Raw genomic sequence first — 19,382 nt, 5'->3', positions numbered from 1 at the left:
CACTCGTGCAGGCGCACACGCAGGCTCAGGGGTCCCCTGAGCACCGGCACGGACCCTCTGCCACCTGGGACCCCTGCCCAGACCCCGGCCCTCTGACCCACCCCACGGGTCCCTAACTTGCCAGCTGCTCCAGCTCGGTGCTCACTGCAAACACGCAGCACTCGCACGCCCATCCCACGGGCATCCCACACTCGTGGGTCCCCCCGGGTACCAGCACAGACCCCTGCCCTCCTGACACCCCAGCCTGGACCCGAGGCCCCCCTGCTCGTGGCTGGTCCAGCCTGAAGTTTGCTGGTGAATACCCACAGACGCCCCACGCACAGCCGGTTTGGGGGGATACAGACCCTCGCCCCCTCAGCAGCTGGCACCAGGCACATGGGCTGTGACCTGCGGTCCTGCTCCAGGTGCCAGCACGGAGCCCCTCACTCGCCTCACTCATGCCGGTCCCCTCCAGTAGCTGGTTTTGGGGACAGTGTTGCTGCCATAGTGGCTGCAGATTAAAGACTCCCACTGGCTCCAGTAGCTGCACTGGGACCCCCGCATTCACTCCAGTGGCTGCACTGGGACCCCACTCGCTCCAGGGGTGCCCACACCCCCGGTCTGACCCCAGTAGCTGGCACCAATTTTCACCCTCACATGCAGATCTCGCCAGAGCTGGCACTTAGTCGCTGCAGCACACATGCACATGGGATAGAGACTGAGATTACACAGAGAGACAGTTAAGACAAGGTTTTAAAAGAGACAGTTAAGACAAGGTTTTAAGAGACTGGTAAAAAAAGATGTGATAAGAAGACAGAAGAAGACAGGACAGACTGCGGTGATCAGGGGCAGAGCTCGTCCGAGGAGGGCACTAACTGCCCCATTTCACCCACGGCTGGTCCCTTCTGCACCCCTTTCTGTCTCTCCCTCCTTTGCCCGCCCCCCTTCCCAGCTCCCTTTCCCCCCCACTCCTGCACCAGTTTGGACAGTCCCACCACCCCCCTCCTACATCCCGGACCTTCTGGTTTGCATCCTGATCAGCATATTTCAACATGATGATTAGAAGCGATTTAGTGCTAAAATGTCCTGGATGTTTCCTTTACACATAGATAGCCCTTACTGCATTGTATTTTTTTTGATGATTAATTCGTTTATATTTCACACAAGTTAAAGCCGTTGTTGTCTAAGTAAGTACTTGTTCCTTAAAGTAGCTAGTCCTGAAAAACCCTAAACTAAATTTCATCATACTTTGAAAAAAGTCAGGACAGGTGACCTTTCTTCTAAGGCATGATGCAGAAGCTATCTTCTGAGCCTTGCACTAACCTTCTGTGTCTTCAGAAAGCCAGACAAGCCAAAAGTGTTACCAGGTTTTTATTTGTTCTCAAGCTCTGTATATCTGTCCCTTTTTTTTCTTCATAGTTCATGTTAAATAGTCATAGAAATGTAACTCAGCACCTTTTTATGACATTAAAAAAAAATATTTGATGTGTTTACATACAGTAGTCAAATTAAAAGCCTCCAAGACTTTGAGCAGATATGGCTTTATAATTAAAAAAGATTGGAAATTTGAAATGAAGTAATGTTTGTGATACCCGGGAATCAAAAAAGCTAAAAATATACCTGAAAATATTTTAATTGAATTTTAAAATGTTCTTTCACAGCAGTAGCTTCAGTAACTTGCACTACATCAATCCCTGCATAACATTCAAGTTGCTTTCCATTTCTAAAATAATGATGCATTAGCAAATGCTAGAATACAGTTTGTTCCTAATAATTAAAAAAAACCCGAAACAGTAAAACATTTATAACTACTGCTAAAAAAAAAACACTTCAGCCTAGATTAGAATTGCTAACTTTAAGCCGATTCCTTAAACGCACTGGGACCAACACCCACCCTGCAAGCATTGGCACGGAGGGCCTCAGCCCGGCCTGGGGTCCATCCCCAGCCCAGCTCCGCGGCCCCTGAGCTCGCTTGCGTTCAAGGGATGGCTGCAAGACCAGGCTGCTTCTTATCTCGTCACCAAGGGAAACTTCACCCTGGCATTCCTGCTTCCAGCCAGTTTAACCCCTTCCGCAGCTGGACCTTCTCGCCCTCCGTACCAGGTCATTGCTTCGTCGCAAATTATAGGAGCTTTTTACTTACTGAAGGGTTATGGATCCTAAGCTTGAAGGCACCCAGAAATAATGTGTCAATTCTGATCCCTATTGTATCTAAATCCCTTCCAGCAACTAGTAATCCTCAGTGTATGGCATCCTTACAGATGCTCATTCAGGCACCTGACTCAGTTTGTTACCCAGGAGAGCGTATATTACCTGTGCCATTACCTTTCCATACGGACACTGAACCCACCTTCCTGCCTCTAGAATTGTGTTGTGGGTGTTAGCGTACTCACAGTAAAAGCCACGCTGCTCATCAAAAAACCCCAAACCTGTTAAAACCTTTATCGGTAAAACGGGATGAATATATTTCTCCACATCACAGGGCTGTTGTAATCATAAATCAACTGAGGAATACTGAGATACAAGGTATGCAGAAACTATACAAATAAGAGAGAAATAATACGTGAACAGAAAGTGGGCTGCTCAGGAATTCCACACCATAGTCAGAAACATGACCTATGGAGCAGAACCCTATATAAAGTGGCGCACAGAATGCAGTCTTGAGAGCTGGTATTTAAAAGCCCCCCCCCCAATCCCGTGTACTTGAGACTCGATTTAAAACTGGAAGAACATGCGAAAATCTTCATTAAATATTTGAATAACATAAGGTTACAAATTACCTTTTACTCAACTAGCCTTAAAGTAGAGGGAGAAAAAATCCACTGATATTGGAGTGAAAAATCAGCGGTCCCTAGTGTCAGTAAACCCCTGGACTCATGTCAGTACACAGCCTGTGCAGATTACAACCAGCTTCTTTTTAATCTGCTGCTGTATGTGCCAAAATAACTCTCACGCAGCTAGCTACCTACGGAAACGTTTCTGCTGCATTAAGTACAAAGTCCATAGTCACAGCTGTCGGCCACAAACCAAGCAACCAGGAATCAAACACGCCAAGGCAATAACGGTGCTAAAAATATTTGGCACGCCTTATTTTGAAGTGTTACGCAAAATAAAATGCTATCCAAAATGCAGCTTTCAGAAAAGGCATTTATATTTCAGCAACTCTGTTAAAAACGCCAGACCGACAAAAGTTGTTCCTAGCGAAACCGCGGGGCACTTCCCGCGGCCGGGGAGAGGAACGGGCGGCCGCAGGCAGCCCCGCAGCAGAGGAAGGGCACGAACGCCCCTCCAGCCGCCGCCGGGCTGGGCCTGCGCGGGGGGAGGGACCTCCCGGGCCGGGGCGGGCGGAGCGGGCAGGCCCGGGCCCCGCAGGCCCCCCCTCCCCGCCCGCCGCCGGGCGTCCTCGCCAAGATGTCCGCCTTCGGAGCCAGCCGGGTGAGCGGCCGGGACGGGCCCTGGCGGCCGGGGGGGGACGGGGCGCGCCGGAGGCCTCGGGGCGAGCCTGGCTGCCGCCCGCCGCAACTGCCGCCTTGGGGCGGGGGCCGTGCCGCCGGCGCCAGGGCCCGGGCGGGCGCTGCCGGCCCCGGCCCCGGGGGCTCTCGGCCCGCCGTCGGGCTGGCTGCCGGGCCTGGAGGCGGCCCCCCGGCGCCTGCTTCCCCTCACGAACTCGGTGCGGCCTTTCCCGACGCGTCCCTGGCCGCGCTGCCGGAGGCGCGCTCTAATACGCGGTCTGTGGAAGTTGTTTTCCGAGGAGCTAACCTCGCCGCGGGGAGCGGAAGGTGCTCCTCCTGTGAGGGGTCACCGAACCGGCAGCGCCAGGGGGCCTCGGCCCGGCAGCGCCGTGTTCGCACCGGCCCTTTTCCCGCTCTCCCCGTTTCCAGAGCCGCTCCTGAACTGGGGCAGAGGTGAAGGGCGCTGGGTCAGGGCGGCCGGGCGGCCGCGTCCCTCGGGCGGCAGCAGCAATGTCCCCCAGCGGGACGCGGCCACCTGCCCAAAGCGTCGCTGTGACAGCGGCGGCAGCCGGTCCCTCGCAGATGGAGGGCGAGGCGTCGGGCACCGGTGGTTGGAGTTCAGCCCCGCCAACAGTCGCACCGCAGCCGCGGTGGCGTGTCCAGCGGCGGTAGAGCTGGTGTAAGGCGCAAGGAGTCGGGTTTGAGCGTGGCTACCATGTCACTGAATCCACCCAGTCAGACCAGAGGGAGGTTGACGGAGCAGGCAGGTGGTCGCCCAAATCCTTACATGTTGTGAACCGCGGTCATTTGTTCCCCCTTTTGTGCCACCTCCAGGTATGAACCCCCCCGTCCAATTCATATTTCCATTTGTTGGGGGGAGTGTCAGGTTTTTTCAGAGTAACCTGCGGTGTTGACCTTGCACACCACTCAGGTATGAAAACCGCGACAGACTTAAGTTCTCTAGCATAAACTTGACAGCTTCTTTCATGTGGGGTATCACCTTTAGCGTTATTTTGATTTCAGGACTTTTTCTAGTTTGGACAAAACTTTTTGGTGGCAAAGCTATACATGACTGGATCATCCTTTAGAAAAAAGAAAACCAAACACGATTACAATTACCTGGCTCTTTCTCAACCTCATCTTCTTGTCTGTTTCCAGGCAAAATCAGGTATAAAACATCTGGAAGGATCGAGGTCTTTCTAGATATTTGTTGGTATTGTTTGATTGGTTTGGTTTTCTACATAACAGTTTCTTACCTACAGTGTTAGGTAAAAAAGCTTAGGTAAGAAGGTAAAACTTAGGTAAGAAACCAACATACCATTTTGCAATGACTGTGGCTTGTGAAAACTCCAAGTGAGTAATATACCGCCTACTGGAAAATACAATCCTGAACTATTAAAACACTCACTTAACAGTTCAGTATTCAGTGCTTCTATGCCTAGCAGTGGTCTTCCTGCATTTCTTCACCTTTTAACTTTATAGGTGTTTTCAGTATTCTCTGAAAATACTTTTTTTCACTGTGTTGATACCTATTCTTGCCTGTGTTCTTCATGCTTCGTGTTGCAGTTGTGCTGCAGTCAGGCTGGTAGCTTTATGAGACTTGAGCTGCAAAGGTCTTACACCTCATCTTCTTTTTTCCTTCAGCAGATGCTCCGAACCATTGCAGGGCATGGATGGAGATCACATGCTAGTAAACCTGCTCAAAACGTACATATAAGCAAACCTGGAGCTGGCTTTAGCTTTGGTAAGTATTGCAGTTTTTGAAAGAAATGAAACCATCAAGGACAAATTGCGGAGTTAGGAAAAAAAACCCCAAAACAACTGTATTGCAGTTCAGTATGAATTTACAATGAAGGTATTTATTCTGAATAGATTTCTATTCTTTTTTTAAAAAGTATTCGAAAACCAAAATTACCTTCTTCTCCAGCGCAGGAAAGCCACGTATTTGTGTGATATTTATGAGATTTTCTTCTTTTTTTAACTAATGTCTGTCTTGAGCTTTTTTTATTGCCAAAGTCGCCTTAGGTTTGAATAATTATCTCACACTGGCTTTTAAAACATTAAAATAACTGTATGTAGTCTTAGTTGAACTTTGTTATAAAGAAATGTTATAAAGAAATTCATTCTCATCTTGGCATATTATATACCTAAAAGCAAATTCAGGGTCAGCAGCTAGATGTTTGAAACCGAGTAGCCAGAATTGTCAAATAAGGAACATTTATCGGCCTCCATGTCCTCCTTCATTTAATTAGCATAGCATGCTTCTCGTTTCTTTTGGTAGTACATTTTATGTTACATAGTACTCCCTACTCCACTTTCAATATTTTGTGGATAATTTGTCAGAAGTAAGTGCATTGTAGATGTTCGTTAGAGATCAGCAGAGGTTTTCTCTAGAGAGAAAGAGGAACTTGAGCTGCTTTGGTTTCTGGAGAGGCCCAGGAAGGTAGTTTGAATTGTCCTGGAAATAACTGAGACTTGTTTTTTCTTTTCTCGTAGTTTGACAGCTGGCAAAATTAAAGAGAGTACAGAATTTGTGACTTTATTTTTTACTTTCTTTTTTTAATAGAACTTACTGATGAACAGAAAGAGTTTCAAGCTACTGCTCGTAAATTTGCTGTGGAGGAAATTATTCCTGTTGCTGCACAATATGACAAAACTGGAGAGGTAAATCTACCATGCAGTAGGGGAAAAAACAGATTGTTATCTTAACCTGCATAAAATTAAAAATGTTAACTGTGATGAATCAGAAGGTGATTCTCCCTGTTTATTTCAGTATCCTCTTCCGCTCATAAAACGAGCTTGGGAACTTGGTCTTATAAATTCACACATACCAGAAAGCTGTGGTAAGTAAACGTTCTTTTTAATCTGTAAAATAAAACACAGAAAAGACCTTAGAGGAGATTTATATGTGTAATTATGGATTCTGCATAAAATGAACAGTTGCGTACTTGAATACTCTAAATTTAGTCAGTAGGCAGGTTGACACAAGTGTTACTAGAGGTGGGTGTAATCAGGCAACAAATTGGACAGATCACGATTTAGTAATTTATGACCAGGTTTTCTACCATGATTACAACTGCCTAATGTTCCCCTGATGCACTGTGTCTGCTGATGAGGCAGAGAAATTAGAAGGTCATACTTTGATCTAGTCTCTGACCCAGGCTGGAGCAATTTAAGAGTTTATTCCAGAGGATAGTTTTCCAGTTTAGATGACATGCAGTACAGCAGTGCTTTGGCAGTGCTTAGGTATATGACTAACCATGGAAAAAATGTTAAATTTTAGATTTTTACCTGAAAAAGAAGTTGGGGACATGTCCATAGCAGACCCTATTTTTTTTGAAGACTCATCAGAGGGTATATCTTGTTTCAAAAATGTAATTAACAAGGTTAAGGAACAAAGAGACAAAAGGAGCAGTTGTGAGGATAACATTTATTCAGTCACAAATTCTAGGGAAACTCAAGGCTGAAATAGCTGGGCTACTGCAATGTGTAATCACTTGGTTATTAAGTTAAAACTTACAAGTGACAAATTGGACGCCATTCCTTTACAAGGTCTGCAAGGGAGAGCTGGGATTATACATACTAGTAAGCCTGATATACCATGTAAATTAAGAGCAAGTAACGTGATAGATAGAGTGGACACACATAAACATCATGTGCTAGAGAAGGGTTTTCATAAAAGGAATTCATGGCACGAAAAATAACTGGAGTTCTCTGAAGTAGCTAATAAATGTGTGAGCAGGGGACGCCTGGTTGGTCTTCCAAAATGAATTTGAAAATTCATGAGGTTTCATAGTGGAAAAATCAGCAGCACAGTCTTGCTGGCGCTTGTGCTATTTGGGATATCTATAAATAATCTGGAAAAGGAGGTCAATAGTGAGGTCATAGAGTTTACTGATAATACTGAGTTATGCAGTATAGAAAAGATGAGCTGGTGCGAAGAGCTGTAGGAGAAGGTCGTGAAACTGGGTGACTGTTAAAATGGCAGCTGAAATTCAAAATAGGAAAAATTATGCCCACAAGAAAGGAAAGAAGCAATCCAAACTTCCCAGATAAAATGGTGTCTTCTGAACTAGTTACTACCTCTGGGGAAAAAAGAGATTTTGCAGGTTGTAATAAATAGTTTTGTGAAGATGTCAGCATAATGCCCAGAAGTGGTCAAAACCATACATTTAAGGTCCAAAATTAAGAAGGGAATGACAAAAAAAGGAGAAGCCATAATTATGCTGCTTCTCGAATCCAAATTGCACTTGCCCCTTTAATTCATTATGCAGTCTCATCCGTCCACCTCAAAAGGGTGTTGTGGAAAAGGAGGAGGTTCCTAAAAAGATGACAAAGATGGTAAAAGATACAGAACAGCTTCTGTCAGCCTGACCTCGGTGCTGGGGAAGATCATGGAGTGGTTCGTCTTGCGGGCACTCACAAGCCATGTGCGGGACAACCAGGGGATCAGGCCCAGCCAGCACGGGTTCATGGAAGGCAGGTCCTGCTTGACCAATCTGATCTCCTTCTATGACCAATTACCCGCCTAGTGGATGAGGGAAAGGCTGTAGATGTGGTCTACCTGGACTTCAGTAAGGCCTTTGACACTGTCTCCCACAGCGTTCTCCTAGAGAAGCTGGCGGCTCACGGCCTAGACAGGTGCACTCTTCGCTGGGTAAAAAACTGGCTGGACGGCCGAGCCCAGAGAGTTGTGGTCAACGGAGTTAAATCCAGTTGGCGGCCGGTCACGAGCGGTGTTCCCCAGGGCTCAGTGCTGGGGCCGGTCCCGTTCAATATCTTTATCAACGATCTGGACGAGGGGATCGAGTGCTCCCTCAGTAAGTTTGCAGATGACACCAAGCTGGGCGGGAGTGTTGATCTGCTCGAGGGTAGGAAGGCTCTGCAGAGGGACCTGGACAGGCTGGATCGATGGGCTGAGGCCAACTGTATGAGGTTCAACAAGGCCAAGTGCCGGGTCCTGCACTTCGGCCACAACAACCCCAGGCAACTCTACAGGCTTGGGGAAGAGTGGCTGGACAGCTGCCCGGAGGAAAAGGACCTGGGGGTGCTGGTCGACAGCTGAACATGAGCCAGCAGTGTGCCCAGGTGGCCAAGGCGGCCAACGGCATCCTGGCCTGTATCAGAAATAGTGTGGCCAGCAGGAGCAGGGAGGTGATCGTGCCCCTGTACTGGGCACTGGTGAGGCCGCACCTCGAATCCTGTGTTCAGTTTTGGGCCCCTCACTACAAGAAGGACAAGGAGGTGCTGGAGCGTGTCCAGAGGAGGGCAACGAAGCTGGTGAAGGGCCTGGAGCACAAGTCTTATGAGGAGCGGCTGAGGGAACTGGGGTTGTTTAGCCTGGAGAAGAGGAGGCTGAGGGGAGACCTCATCGCGCTCTACAACTACCTGGAAGGAGGTTGTAGCGAGGTGGGTGTTGGTCTCTTCTCCCAAGTAACTAGCGATAGGACGAGAGGAAATGGCCTCAAGTTGCGCCAAGGGAGGTTTAGATTCGATATTAGGAGAAATTTCTTTACTAAAAGAGTGGTCAGGCCTTGGAACAGGCTGCCCAGGGAAGTGGTGGAGTCACCATCCCTGGAGGTATTTAAAAGACGTGTAGATGAGGCGCTTAGGGACATGGTGTAGTGGGCATGGTGGTGTTGGGTTGATGGTTGGACTCGATGATCTTAGAGGTCTTTTCCAACCTTAATGATTCTATGATTCTGTATGAGAAAGGCCTAAAACGCCAGTGTCATGGAGCGTGTGAAAAGTGAGTCATAGCTTACTGTCCCCTTCGGTACAACTAGAAGGCATCAAATGAAGTCAGCAGACAGCAGGTTCAGAATAAATGAAAGGAGATGGCTCTACACTCAGTGCTTAGTTTGTGAAACTCACTGCCCCTGGATGACATTGATGCTAAAATTTTACATAGGCTCAAAAAGAGACTGGGCAAATTCAGAGAAGAAAGGTCTATCAAGGGTTAGCTAACAAAGATACCAAAGATACTTTTGGCTGAGGAAGTCACCTGAAGGCTGTGGAAAATATTTTGAGGAAGTATTGCTGTATTGTTACTGTATTTTTATGCACTCCCCAAAGTGTTGGCTTCTGTCAGAAACAGGTTACTGGGTTGGTTTTCTGACTGATATGGACACTTTTTTTTTTTATTCCTAAGTGCTGTGGTAGCTTAGGAGCCCTTAAGGCCCTTTCTCTGCTTCCTAAGAACTCTTAAGAAAATTGTCAGATGTAAAGTAGTCGAAAGATTCCAGTGGTACATTCTTGCCATTTTGTGCAACTTGTCCCACCTCAAGCACACAATCACCCTGGAACTGCAGAGTGTCGTTTTTAAGTCATCTGTTACTAATCTGACAAAACTTTATTTAAAAAGTTTGCATGGGAATGTCTAATCAAACACAGTGCACAATCAAATGTACGTAGGGGAATATGTTTTTGATAAGTAATATTTGTAAATCACTAATATGTTCCACTTTAAACTCATTTTAGTCAAATATTGCAACTGTAGGTGGTCTTGGCCTTGGCAGTTTTGAAGCATGCCTTATTACGGAAGAGTTAGCTTACGGGTGTACAGGGGTTCAAACTGCCATTGAGGCAAACTCCCTAGGGGTAAGTTTTGTCTTTTCTTACCTCCTTTAAACTGAAGTCTGTGCCCTTTAAAAAGATGGATTAATAGTATAAATATTTTCTTTCAGCAAATGCCAGTAATCATTGCAGGAAATGAGCAGCAGCAGAAAAAATACTTAGGAAGAATGACGGAGGAACCAATGATGTGTGTAAGTGTAACTTAGGAACACTGTAGACTGTTCCTAAATCATATTAATCAGGTTTGTTTGTTTGTTTAAAACACTGATATCTACTCACAACTTAGCCCATTTCGGTTTTTAAATAAACAGTGGCATTTACTGAAAGTCAAGGGATATTGAATTAGATGTATTCAATAAGCAAATAGAAGATATTACCTGGAAAAACATCCTAAGTCACTGAAAAGTAATACCTTTTAATTCACTTCCAAGAGAAGGTGTAGGAGTTTTAAGAAGAATGCAAGGTTTATATGAGCACAAATTCAACTCAGATGGGCATTAAACTGCATTTATGAATTTTAAATATTATCTAAGTAGTACTTGTTACACAGAAAGAAGTAAAGATTCATGTGCAATGCGTTAAAATCTGAACAACTAAGCCTCATAAAATGAAGAGCACGGTAACCACAGGACGTTACTCTGTGCTCTTATTTTCAGATTTTAAACATCCTCAACTTTCATATCAGAGTTTGTGAAGCATAAGAAAGTGATGACTTAGAAAAAGTTACAGAATGGTTCTGTTTATCATTAAAGTAAAAGACAATTTTAATTATTATTATGGATTTATAAGGAAAATTAACCCTACATGTTCGGATTTTTGCTCAGACAGTTGTTGGGTTTTTTTGATGTAATATTTTGGGGGTTTCCATGCAGTTCACTTAAAACTTTTACAGATCAGTTTGGTGCACATAATTCTGCAATAATTTGTGGTTGCTTAGAAACAGAAGTCTTATTCCTCAAGATTTTGCATTTTATTTTCTTTTAGGCTTACTGTGTAACAGAGCCTGGAGCAGGCTCTGATGTGGCTGGTATAAAAACAAAGGCTGAGAAGAAAGGAGATGAATATGTTATTAATGGCCAGAAGATGTGGATCACCAATGGTGGGAAAGCGAACTGGTGTGTTGACTTTTGACTCATGTTACATTTTCTGTTACTCTATTCTAAACTGATGCGCGCGTGTGTGTGTCCCCGCCCCAAGTTATACACTAGTGTTTCTTTAAAGATGTTATAAATCTGAATATTCATTACGTTTTGCCACACTGCACTTTAATCGGTGACCAGTTTATCAGGACAAGGTATAAGAAAGCAGTCTCGGTGCTGTGCAGGGGCTAAAAAGGAAACTGAGGGATGACATGACAACTCCATTCAAGAATGCCTCTCAAATTTTGCTGCTATCTAACAAAATCAATTCCACTTTCTCTTCAGGGAAGGGCAGCAACAGTAAGAGTTAACTTGCAAAGTACTCAGGAGGCTCATGTTACAAGCGACCTTGCATTTTGGGTGTGGTGATGGAGACCAGTTGCTTCTGATTCTACTGGAAACATCTCTCACTTTTAGTGAAGATAGAAAAATTCTGGGATCGTGGTGTTACATTTTATTTTCTTAAGAGAAGACATTTTCCCAGTGTCAAAGAATCCAGATTTTGCTGCGGTGTCCAGGAATGTGCTTTACAATATAGACCTCTTTCATCATGTCTCACTTAAGATCATGCTCATCCCCAACACATAAATTCTTTTTAATTCAAGAGGAAAAACTTTATACATTTATGTACAAAGTTGAATTTTCTTGTTATTTATTTCCCTGTTCAAGGCAGAACCGTCAAAGAGAATCTACCAGCTACCTTTTGAGGTTACTGAACACCACAAATGTGATTTACAACTGTTTCATTTCTAGCAGAAAAAAACTTATTTACAACTTATACTTAGAAGAATAAAATTAAGATATTTGAAATGAAGAGGATAACATAACATTTTGCATGCAATACTGTATTTCCTCAGCAATAATTTTTATGTATGTGCTGTGAATAGGTTTCTTTTGTACTATTTGTGAAGCTGATTGTAATATTAAGACTTAAAATACATGGAAAAGGTGGAGAACCTTTGCATGTTGATCTGAAGTAGTTTTATTAAATCTTGACTTTCGCAGTAAGAGATGCGCTGATGCTTCCTCTCCCTCACTCCCGCTCATTTTTTTGGAAGGGACAAGGAAAAAGGGTTGTTAACTTTTTGATAGATTTATTATATGGTACAAACACACACAAAAACATTTAACATGTTAGCTAAAAAAGTATCTGATTGTTAATTGTGAGGATAAACTGACTCCCCTCTTCTTTGTTTTACACTAGGTATTTTTTGCTAGCTCGTACTAATCCAGATCCAAAAGCTCCTGCAAGCAAAGCCTTTACTGGATTCATTGTAGAAGCAAATAGCCCTGGAATCCAAATTGGAAGAAAGGTGAACAGTGTATCTCTTATTTGACAAGCCAGGAATTATTATTCACTTCTAAACCAATAATGTAACAAATTGCCATTAAAGAAAAGAGACTGTTAAGCAACTGAACATTTTCATGTACTCATGTACTCTTCTCTTTTTCACAGCATGCAGAAACTATTCATAAGACATACTTAATAATTATAATGTTATAAATTCAGATAAGAAATTTTTCTGAATGGTCTAAAATAAGATGGCTTTGCCCAGCTGCAAAAGAATCTTTGAGAACCATTTAATTGATAAGTGCCAATTAATGTGAAGTAGTAAGCCTTGAAAGTGTAAGAAGCAAGGTGGACAACTTTAACCTTAAACACATGGTGTGCTTTAATTTTAGCTACTCCTGCTCAAGGAATAGGCCTCGGAGACACTGCTGCTAGTTCTCTTTTGGGGGGGAGGGGAGAAAAAAAAAGAAAACAAAGAAAGTACTATTTTTAGTAGCAGGCAAAAATGCACATTGAACATTAGGAACGGAATTAGAAAACTTGAAAATCTCATTTATTTCATTGTTTGTTTGTAGTACAGCTGTATTTTACTTCTGCCTGCATTTTAGGTTCTTTACTTTTTCCTCTCTCATCTCAAAGGATGTAATTGAACTAGAAAAGGACAAATGAGTGATTACAGCTACAGAATTAATTTCACATATGGAGAAAGTAAACTGCCCAGCTTTGACAAATTAAGGGCGTGCTGGTCTGTAAATGCAAAACTAGTATTTGTTGTGTATATGGTGTTTTTTAGGTAAAACTGAAGTGTTTGGAGGGGTGGGGGGAAGCTTTCATTTATGCTTTGAGTAAACTAAAGAATGAAAATGTGTTGTACCTTGGAAGAATCCAATTTAGTTGCACCTCTGTAAACTTCCCTTTTCAGGAAATAAACATGGGTCAGCGCTGCTCTGATACAAGAGGTATTATTTTTGAAGATGTGAGAGTTCCGAAAGAAAATGTATTAATAGCTGAGGGAGCTGGCTTTAAAATTGCAATGGGAGCTTTCGATAAGACCAGACCACCTGTAAGTATCAGAAATAAGTTACTTAAAAAATATAATAGGAATTTCTGATTTTCATTCTGTGCTATATTTAATTCAGGTAGCAGCTGGTGCTGTTGGGTTAGCAAAAAGAGCACTCGATGAAGCTACTAAATATGCTTTGGAGAGAAAAACCTTTGGGAAACCAATTGTTGAAGTAAGTTAAATATATAAAAATAAATATATCATAAAGCTACGTTTTCATACCAGATGCACTACTAGTGAATTTTCAAGGTTGCTCCTTGATATTTAGGACGTGTCATTTATTATATCTCTGCCATTGCTTGGGTTTTCAAGTATATAGGTCAGCACTATCTAAGTAAATCTAGCTATGCAATAACTCCTGGGATTCTTCAATAACTTATTGATGATAATAGTAAAATCACAAAGAAAACTCCGCCCAAACCCCTGAAACTCATGCACTGTCAGGACATACTTAAGTTCTTCAATTCTAATGAACAGGGATTTTCAGGGAAGGAAAAAACCTCCCCGAGGTACATGAAACAAGACTCATGGTATTAATACTAATGGAATACATTGCCAATCGCACTGCTTACCATGCTTAAAGAAATATCAATAAACATCAAACTAAATACAGATCTCATAAAAAGTAAAGCACAACTTCATAATTCAATACTTAATTCCTGTGGCTACGTGGCTTTTAGAATCAAAAACTTAAAAGTCTAATACAACATACTGTTATGAAAGCCTGATCCAAATTTTGTGGAAGTCCTTAAGTACAATTTCCTGAGTGTGTTGAATGCACAAATTAAGAAATTAAGACGACTATATTCTTCTTGGATGTCATAGAATTTTAAGCAGGCAGTGTTAACCGAGTTTATTTCATCACTCGTAGCACCAAGCAGTGTCTTTCATGCTTGCTGAAATGGCAATGAAAGTGGAACTGGCTAGGATGGCTTACCAAAGAGCTGCGTGGGAAGTCGACGCTGGTCGCAGGAATACCTACTATGCTTCCATTGCGAAGGCGTTCGCGGGTGATGTTGCAAACCAAGTAGCTACAGACGCAGTGCAGATTTTTGGAGGAAATGGATTTAATACTGAATATCCTGTAGAAAAACTAATGAGAGATGCTAAAATCTACCAGGTGAGTAAAAGAGAGAATGTGATCTTTATAGTAATGCATAGTTTTATGTAAAATAAACTAATGGCTACTTATTTGGAATCATGATGTACACATATAAAAAAAGTTTTGAGGATGAGAGCAATAATCCTTCCATTTAAAGAAAGGGTGTTCAAATCAGGCAAATTCTTGCATACAAAACTCTTTGCATTAGATCAACAACTTAACCTACACAAGAGAAACAAATTTAGTGGTGTGGTTTTGTTTTTCTGATGTGGTAACTCTTTGAAATTCTTGGACTCTTCAGCTTGAAGTGTTTGAACTCTTAGAAAAAAGGACTGTAGAAAACACTGATCAAAATACCAATGCTTGCTTTGGTATTCTGTAAGTAGGTTTATGTATAATGCTGTTCTCTTCCTCACTTCTTGCTGTGCTCTAAACCTTCTGTCTGAAACTTTGGTATCATAAACTGGGCAGATTACTTCAGTTGAGAAGTAACCAGCACTGAGTATCATGGATTAATTATCTTGCATATGTTGTATTAACAGAAGTGTGGCACAACCTGGAGCGATTAGCCTTTTTTTAAAAAAAAAAACAACACAACAAAACATGCTCATATTTACTCACGTTTAGCCCATAGTCACCCATAATGCCCAGATCTTTTTCTGCAGTACTATTACCAAGAAATTATTCCTTGTCATAATTCTTCTCTACGCTACAGTTCTTTATTCAGCAAGAATGATTTAATTATGTTCAGGAAAACCAGTAATCTTTATCTTTTCACCTCTTTCTGACATTATAATGACTAGATTATAAACAAAATAGATGACATAGAATATAAACAAAATAGATATGACAAAATAGATGATATCAAGAAATGCATGTGGACCATGATCTGTAATGCTAATTATAACAGCTGTCATTCTTAAGATTCTAGGTAGTTAAAATTTCTCTTACAGACGACTTTAAAATGAAAAGTATTCTCACTAGCCGAGAATTTTTCTCTATCCGAGGATAGAAAACTGCTGTTTTGGAATCTAAAGGTTCTTAGTACTAATTGCACTCCTGCAAGTGAGGAAATGAATGAGTAATTGAACTTTGCTATGATTGGGCTTTTTTCCTGTCAGGTTCCATGTGTTTCTAGAAAAAGTGGGAGGGAGGGAGGGTTAGAAGTTTATTTGAAAGTTGAGACTGATTTTACAGGATCCCAGTTATTTAGATTTTCCATTACACTGATCCATCACAAATGCATGGCTAGATAGACTTTTTTTTTTAATTGTTCAAATTAATGATTTAGGATTACATCTTTGGTGTTTTTCTGCTTCCCTTCATCCCCAAAAGAACACAGGAAAGGCTTTTCTCTTTACAGTTATTTCATCCATGTCTCTTGATTATGCTTTACTATATTACTGCCCAATTCCAGATGGTGTATGCTTTTGGCCATATGCTTCATGTACAGAAACTTTGTTTTCCATGTGTTCTTTTCTTCCACATATTTGGTTATTTCTCGGTATGACACAATTCTGTTACTGTGTTTACTGGTAACGTTCCCAGGTGTCCATGCTTTGCTCCTGGTTTCTCTCTGGCTACAAATCCAGGCTACTATGATAGAAACTTGTAACTTAGTTTCTCAAACTCAGAAAACTTTCCCTTCTTTAATTGTCAAGGATTCTTGACTCCCATTGGCTTGCAAACCAAAGCCTTTCTCGTGGTTACTTAAGAAGGCTGTGGGTTTTGATGTCTTTACACTTGAATTTTGTGGCTTCTTCATCATCAGCAAGTAATGCATCATCTTCATCAGCAAGTAATTCAGTGCAGCAGGAGCAGATCCGCAGACGGCAGGAGGAGCTGCTGAGGCCCCCGCATCTCCTGTACGGCTTTGGGGAAGCCGAGTTCACAGCAGGCCTGTTTGGACTGAACGTCCTCACTATGCACGTCATTGTAAGGTCCAGCTGTAGCCTTGGACCATTATGTCTTCTTTAGGGTTCGGAGGGTATTGGGGGTACGCAGAGAGGAGAGCTTCCAGGTCAGTTTACTCCAGAGGGCACCTAGTACTGACAAAGCAAAATCTGCTCGATGAACTGAATCGATACGGGGTAAGCAGCAGTAGTCAGAGAATTCACTTTGAGAATGAACAGTTGCCTCTGAACCAAAAAACTAGTGTTATAGTGTCTTTATTTTTGAAAAGCTTTGTAAGGTTTGGGAAGATTATCCCTATTTTATGACTACAGAGAAAGTGAATTTGCATGCATTTGAGCAATTTGCCGAACAACTGGGAACTGAAACACTTAAACCCCTAAAATATGTTGCCCTTGAATCACGTTGCACTGTACCTGTGGAGCATATGGCCTTCTTTCTGCATTAGACCTACATACGTGTGTATACATTGTGTATCTCTGGCTTTGCTGCTAGCAAGCCAAATAGAACAGAGAGAGCAGAATGTTTCTAGAGGAAAATGCAAGAATACATGGTAAAAAAAAAAAAAAAAAAAAAGAGAAAAAAATAAATACTGTGTTGAAGGGCATAAATGGATGAAAGGGAACATTTGCTACGGCCTTGAAAGGCTACTCAAAGAAAATACCACACTTTCAGCACAGATCACCTCCTCCCCTCCACACAGTTTTAAAACGTAATTTGTAAAACCTAAATTATGTATTTTCTTCCCCAGATAAGACATTTTCCCCATCCTTCTTCACCCACTATGTCTGTTACTTTCATGAGAACCTTACTGAGTTTTGATGAGAGCATCTGAGAGAACAAGACTGTCTCTCGGCATCTTGTAGTTACTCAAGTCACACTGGAATTTTTTCAGTTTTCTCTGTCTTTCTGCACATCCTAATCCACACTGGATTAGTGCTATGAAGGTTTACAAGTGTAGAAAGATCTGTTGAAAAAATATTTTTTAAAATGAGCAGCTAACATTATTTTAATTCTTCTTTTCAGATTTATGAGGGAACTGCTCAGGTTCAAAGGATGATCATAGCTCGTGAACATGTTGGCAAATACAAGGCTTGAAGAAATGTGTCAAGCATGTCTGGTGCTGTTGTAGTGTTCTGTGTTCTCATGGAAGAGGATTTTAGTGCGTTTCTCAATACAATTAGAAAGGTGTGGAGAAAACCCGTTTCCTTCAAAATCTTTTTATTGCATACACGATTAAGCACTACTTCTGTACTCCCCGTCCATCCCCTCACTTCATTCCTTCTGCCTAACAAACTTGGTGTTTCCTAAACATTTCTGAATTTCAAAGTGATTGGTTGTCATCTTTCCCCGCTCACTCTCTTTCACTCAAATCTTTGGCTTTTGGTGGGAGAACAGGTAAACACCTTCTCTGTAAAATTTGTATGATCAAAAAAGTGAACAAAATTCAGATTTTTAAAATTTTTCTTTTTGTCTGTGAAGGTATTCAGCATGTAACAAGGAACTGTATTTTAGGTGGTTTTGTATTGTTTATAATGATACAGATTTGCTCCCACTGTTTTAGCACTGGAGTTTGGGTGGATATCAAATTAATAAATCTCAGGGAAATTTAAAAAAGGAATTCTGTTTCCTCAGGAACACCATGTTGCCACACACAGCCTCTAGGTCACCACTTGCTAAAATAAATATGCTGAAACTGTGGCTTTGTGGCCTTTAGAAACTTGCATCTTTTAAAAAAACTGAAAGCAAATACATATTGACCTCTGGACCTTTCAGAAACATTCTCATAAATTACAACACAGATAGGTGTTATTTTTCTCAAATGGTGGCTGGATTACGACTTGCAGATTATCTATATTTTACACACGTCCATGAGTCAGTATGAACAAAAACTAGTTTTTATTTTCAAAAGATAAAGCATAATAGGGCTTTTTTTCTGTGACTCAACCATCTTACTCACCTGAGTCCAGCAGACAGAAATTGTTATTCAGTGCATTTATCTCTGTGCCTCAAAGAAACCTATAACATTTATGAAGAAAATACTTGTTTTCTTGTGCTTTAAGCAAGATGTCTTCTTTATGGATGAATGTTAAGTACAGCTCTTGAGAAATACAGGTATGTGTTTTTATCGTAGTGGGAAAAAAAATCATTAATTTTATACATGTTTTCATTTTAACTGATCCCATGTGAAAGAACCTGTAGGAAACTGCCTTATTTTCAGTTATAACAACGCTATTCTGAACTTGGTTAGTGCCCCAAAAGCCCAAATAGAATAAGGGGCAAGAAACAAGAACCTCACAATGCAATGTTTTTTCACTGTAAAATTAGATGATCAAAATGTTATTTCTGACATGCATTGCTGCATTGTAATAAAAATGTATTTCTAAGCAGAGAGGTGCGGTTGCTTTTAGTCACTTTGCTTGTCACATCATTTAAATTGTATTTCTGGTAAGTTGTCCAGTGTCTGAAGCACGTTACGGCCGTACTGCGGTTCTCGCTCCGCCTCAGCGTCCAGCAGCCGAACAGCCCTTCCAGCTCAGCAATGCCAAGGCTGCGTCGCTGGTGTCTGCACGTGTGCCTGTCTTAAGGATTTAGATGCTATCCCGCGGTAACAGAACATCAGCTTCAGAGCGCGTGGCCTCTCTCACTACTACTTCCTAAGCAAGTAAATGTTCCATTAGGATGATTCAAGTGAAAGTGCGTGGCTTTTCCTTGAGAATGACTTACAGCATCACGTTTCTTTCAAATCCAGTATATTTAAAGCCACTATTCCTTTCCATCAGTATATATACTTAACTACATTTGCAGCAAGAAGAGCTGAGAAGGATGAATTTTTGTGAGATTTCTTTTACCTTGGATAGGCCTTTCT

The 19,382-nt window shown here is 42.0% G+C and overlaps 2 protein-coding genes across 5 annotated transcripts in view; one reads left to right on the top strand and one right to left on the bottom strand.

The window, feature by feature from the left end:
- LOC142076355 (uncharacterized) overlaps positions 1-19,382 on the bottom strand; it is an 801,642-nt gene that overhangs the window by 476,966 nt on the left and 305,294 nt on the right. The gene's annotated exons all lie outside the window — the stretch shown is intronic.
- Positions 3,298-18,905, top strand: LOC142076356 (medium-chain specific acyl-CoA dehydrogenase, mitochondrial). 4 transcript variants are annotated; one of them, XM_075138670.1, is made up of 12 exons: positions 3,298-3,414; positions 5,079-5,175; positions 5,998-6,095; positions 6,205-6,274; positions 9,931-10,031; positions 10,118-10,198; positions 10,992-11,122; positions 12,351-12,459; positions 13,360-13,500; positions 13,577-13,672; positions 14,372-14,620; positions 17,540-18,905. In XM_075138670.1, the coding sequence occupies exons 1-12, from the start codon at positions 3,391-3,393 to the stop codon at positions 17,609-17,611; spliced, it is 1,269 nt and encodes a 422-aa protein (XP_074994771.1). In that variant the 5' UTR covers positions 3,298-3,390; the 3' UTR covers positions 17,612-18,905. The 4 variants fall into 4 exon arrangements, with proteins under 4 accessions (XP_074994771.1, XP_074994770.1, XP_074994772.1 ...); XM_075138669.1 differs by having other exon boundaries at positions 3,320-3,414; positions 5,076-5,175; XM_075138671.1 differs by lacking the exon at positions 17,540-18,905 and adding an exon at positions 16,589-17,507 and having other exon boundaries at positions 3,320-3,414; positions 5,076-5,175.

Source organism: Calonectris borealis, unplaced genomic scaffold (assembly GCF_964195595.1).
Source record: "Calonectris borealis unplaced genomic scaffold, bCalBor7.hap1.2 HAP1_SCAFFOLD_44, whole genome shotgun sequence".
Classification (NCBI taxonomy): Eukaryota; Metazoa; Chordata; class Aves; order Procellariiformes; family Procellariidae; genus Calonectris; species Calonectris borealis.
Note: the sequence above shows the minus strand (reverse complement) of the source record. Positions and strands in the feature narration are given on the sequence as shown.

Excerpts from the sequence above, each read along its gene's own strand:
- LOC142076356 (XM_075138669.1), top strand. The coding sequence starts at position 3,391 with ATGTCCGCCTTCGGAGCCAGCCGG. Across the intron at positions 5,176-5,997 it reads TGGAGCTGGCTTTAGCTTTG|AACTTACTGATGAACAGAAA; the intron begins GTAAGTATTGCA and ends TTTTTTTAATAG. Across the intron at positions 10,199-10,991 it reads CGGAGGAACCAATGATGTGT|GCTTACTGTGTAACAGAGCC; the intron begins GTAAGTGTAACT and ends ATTTTCTTTTAG.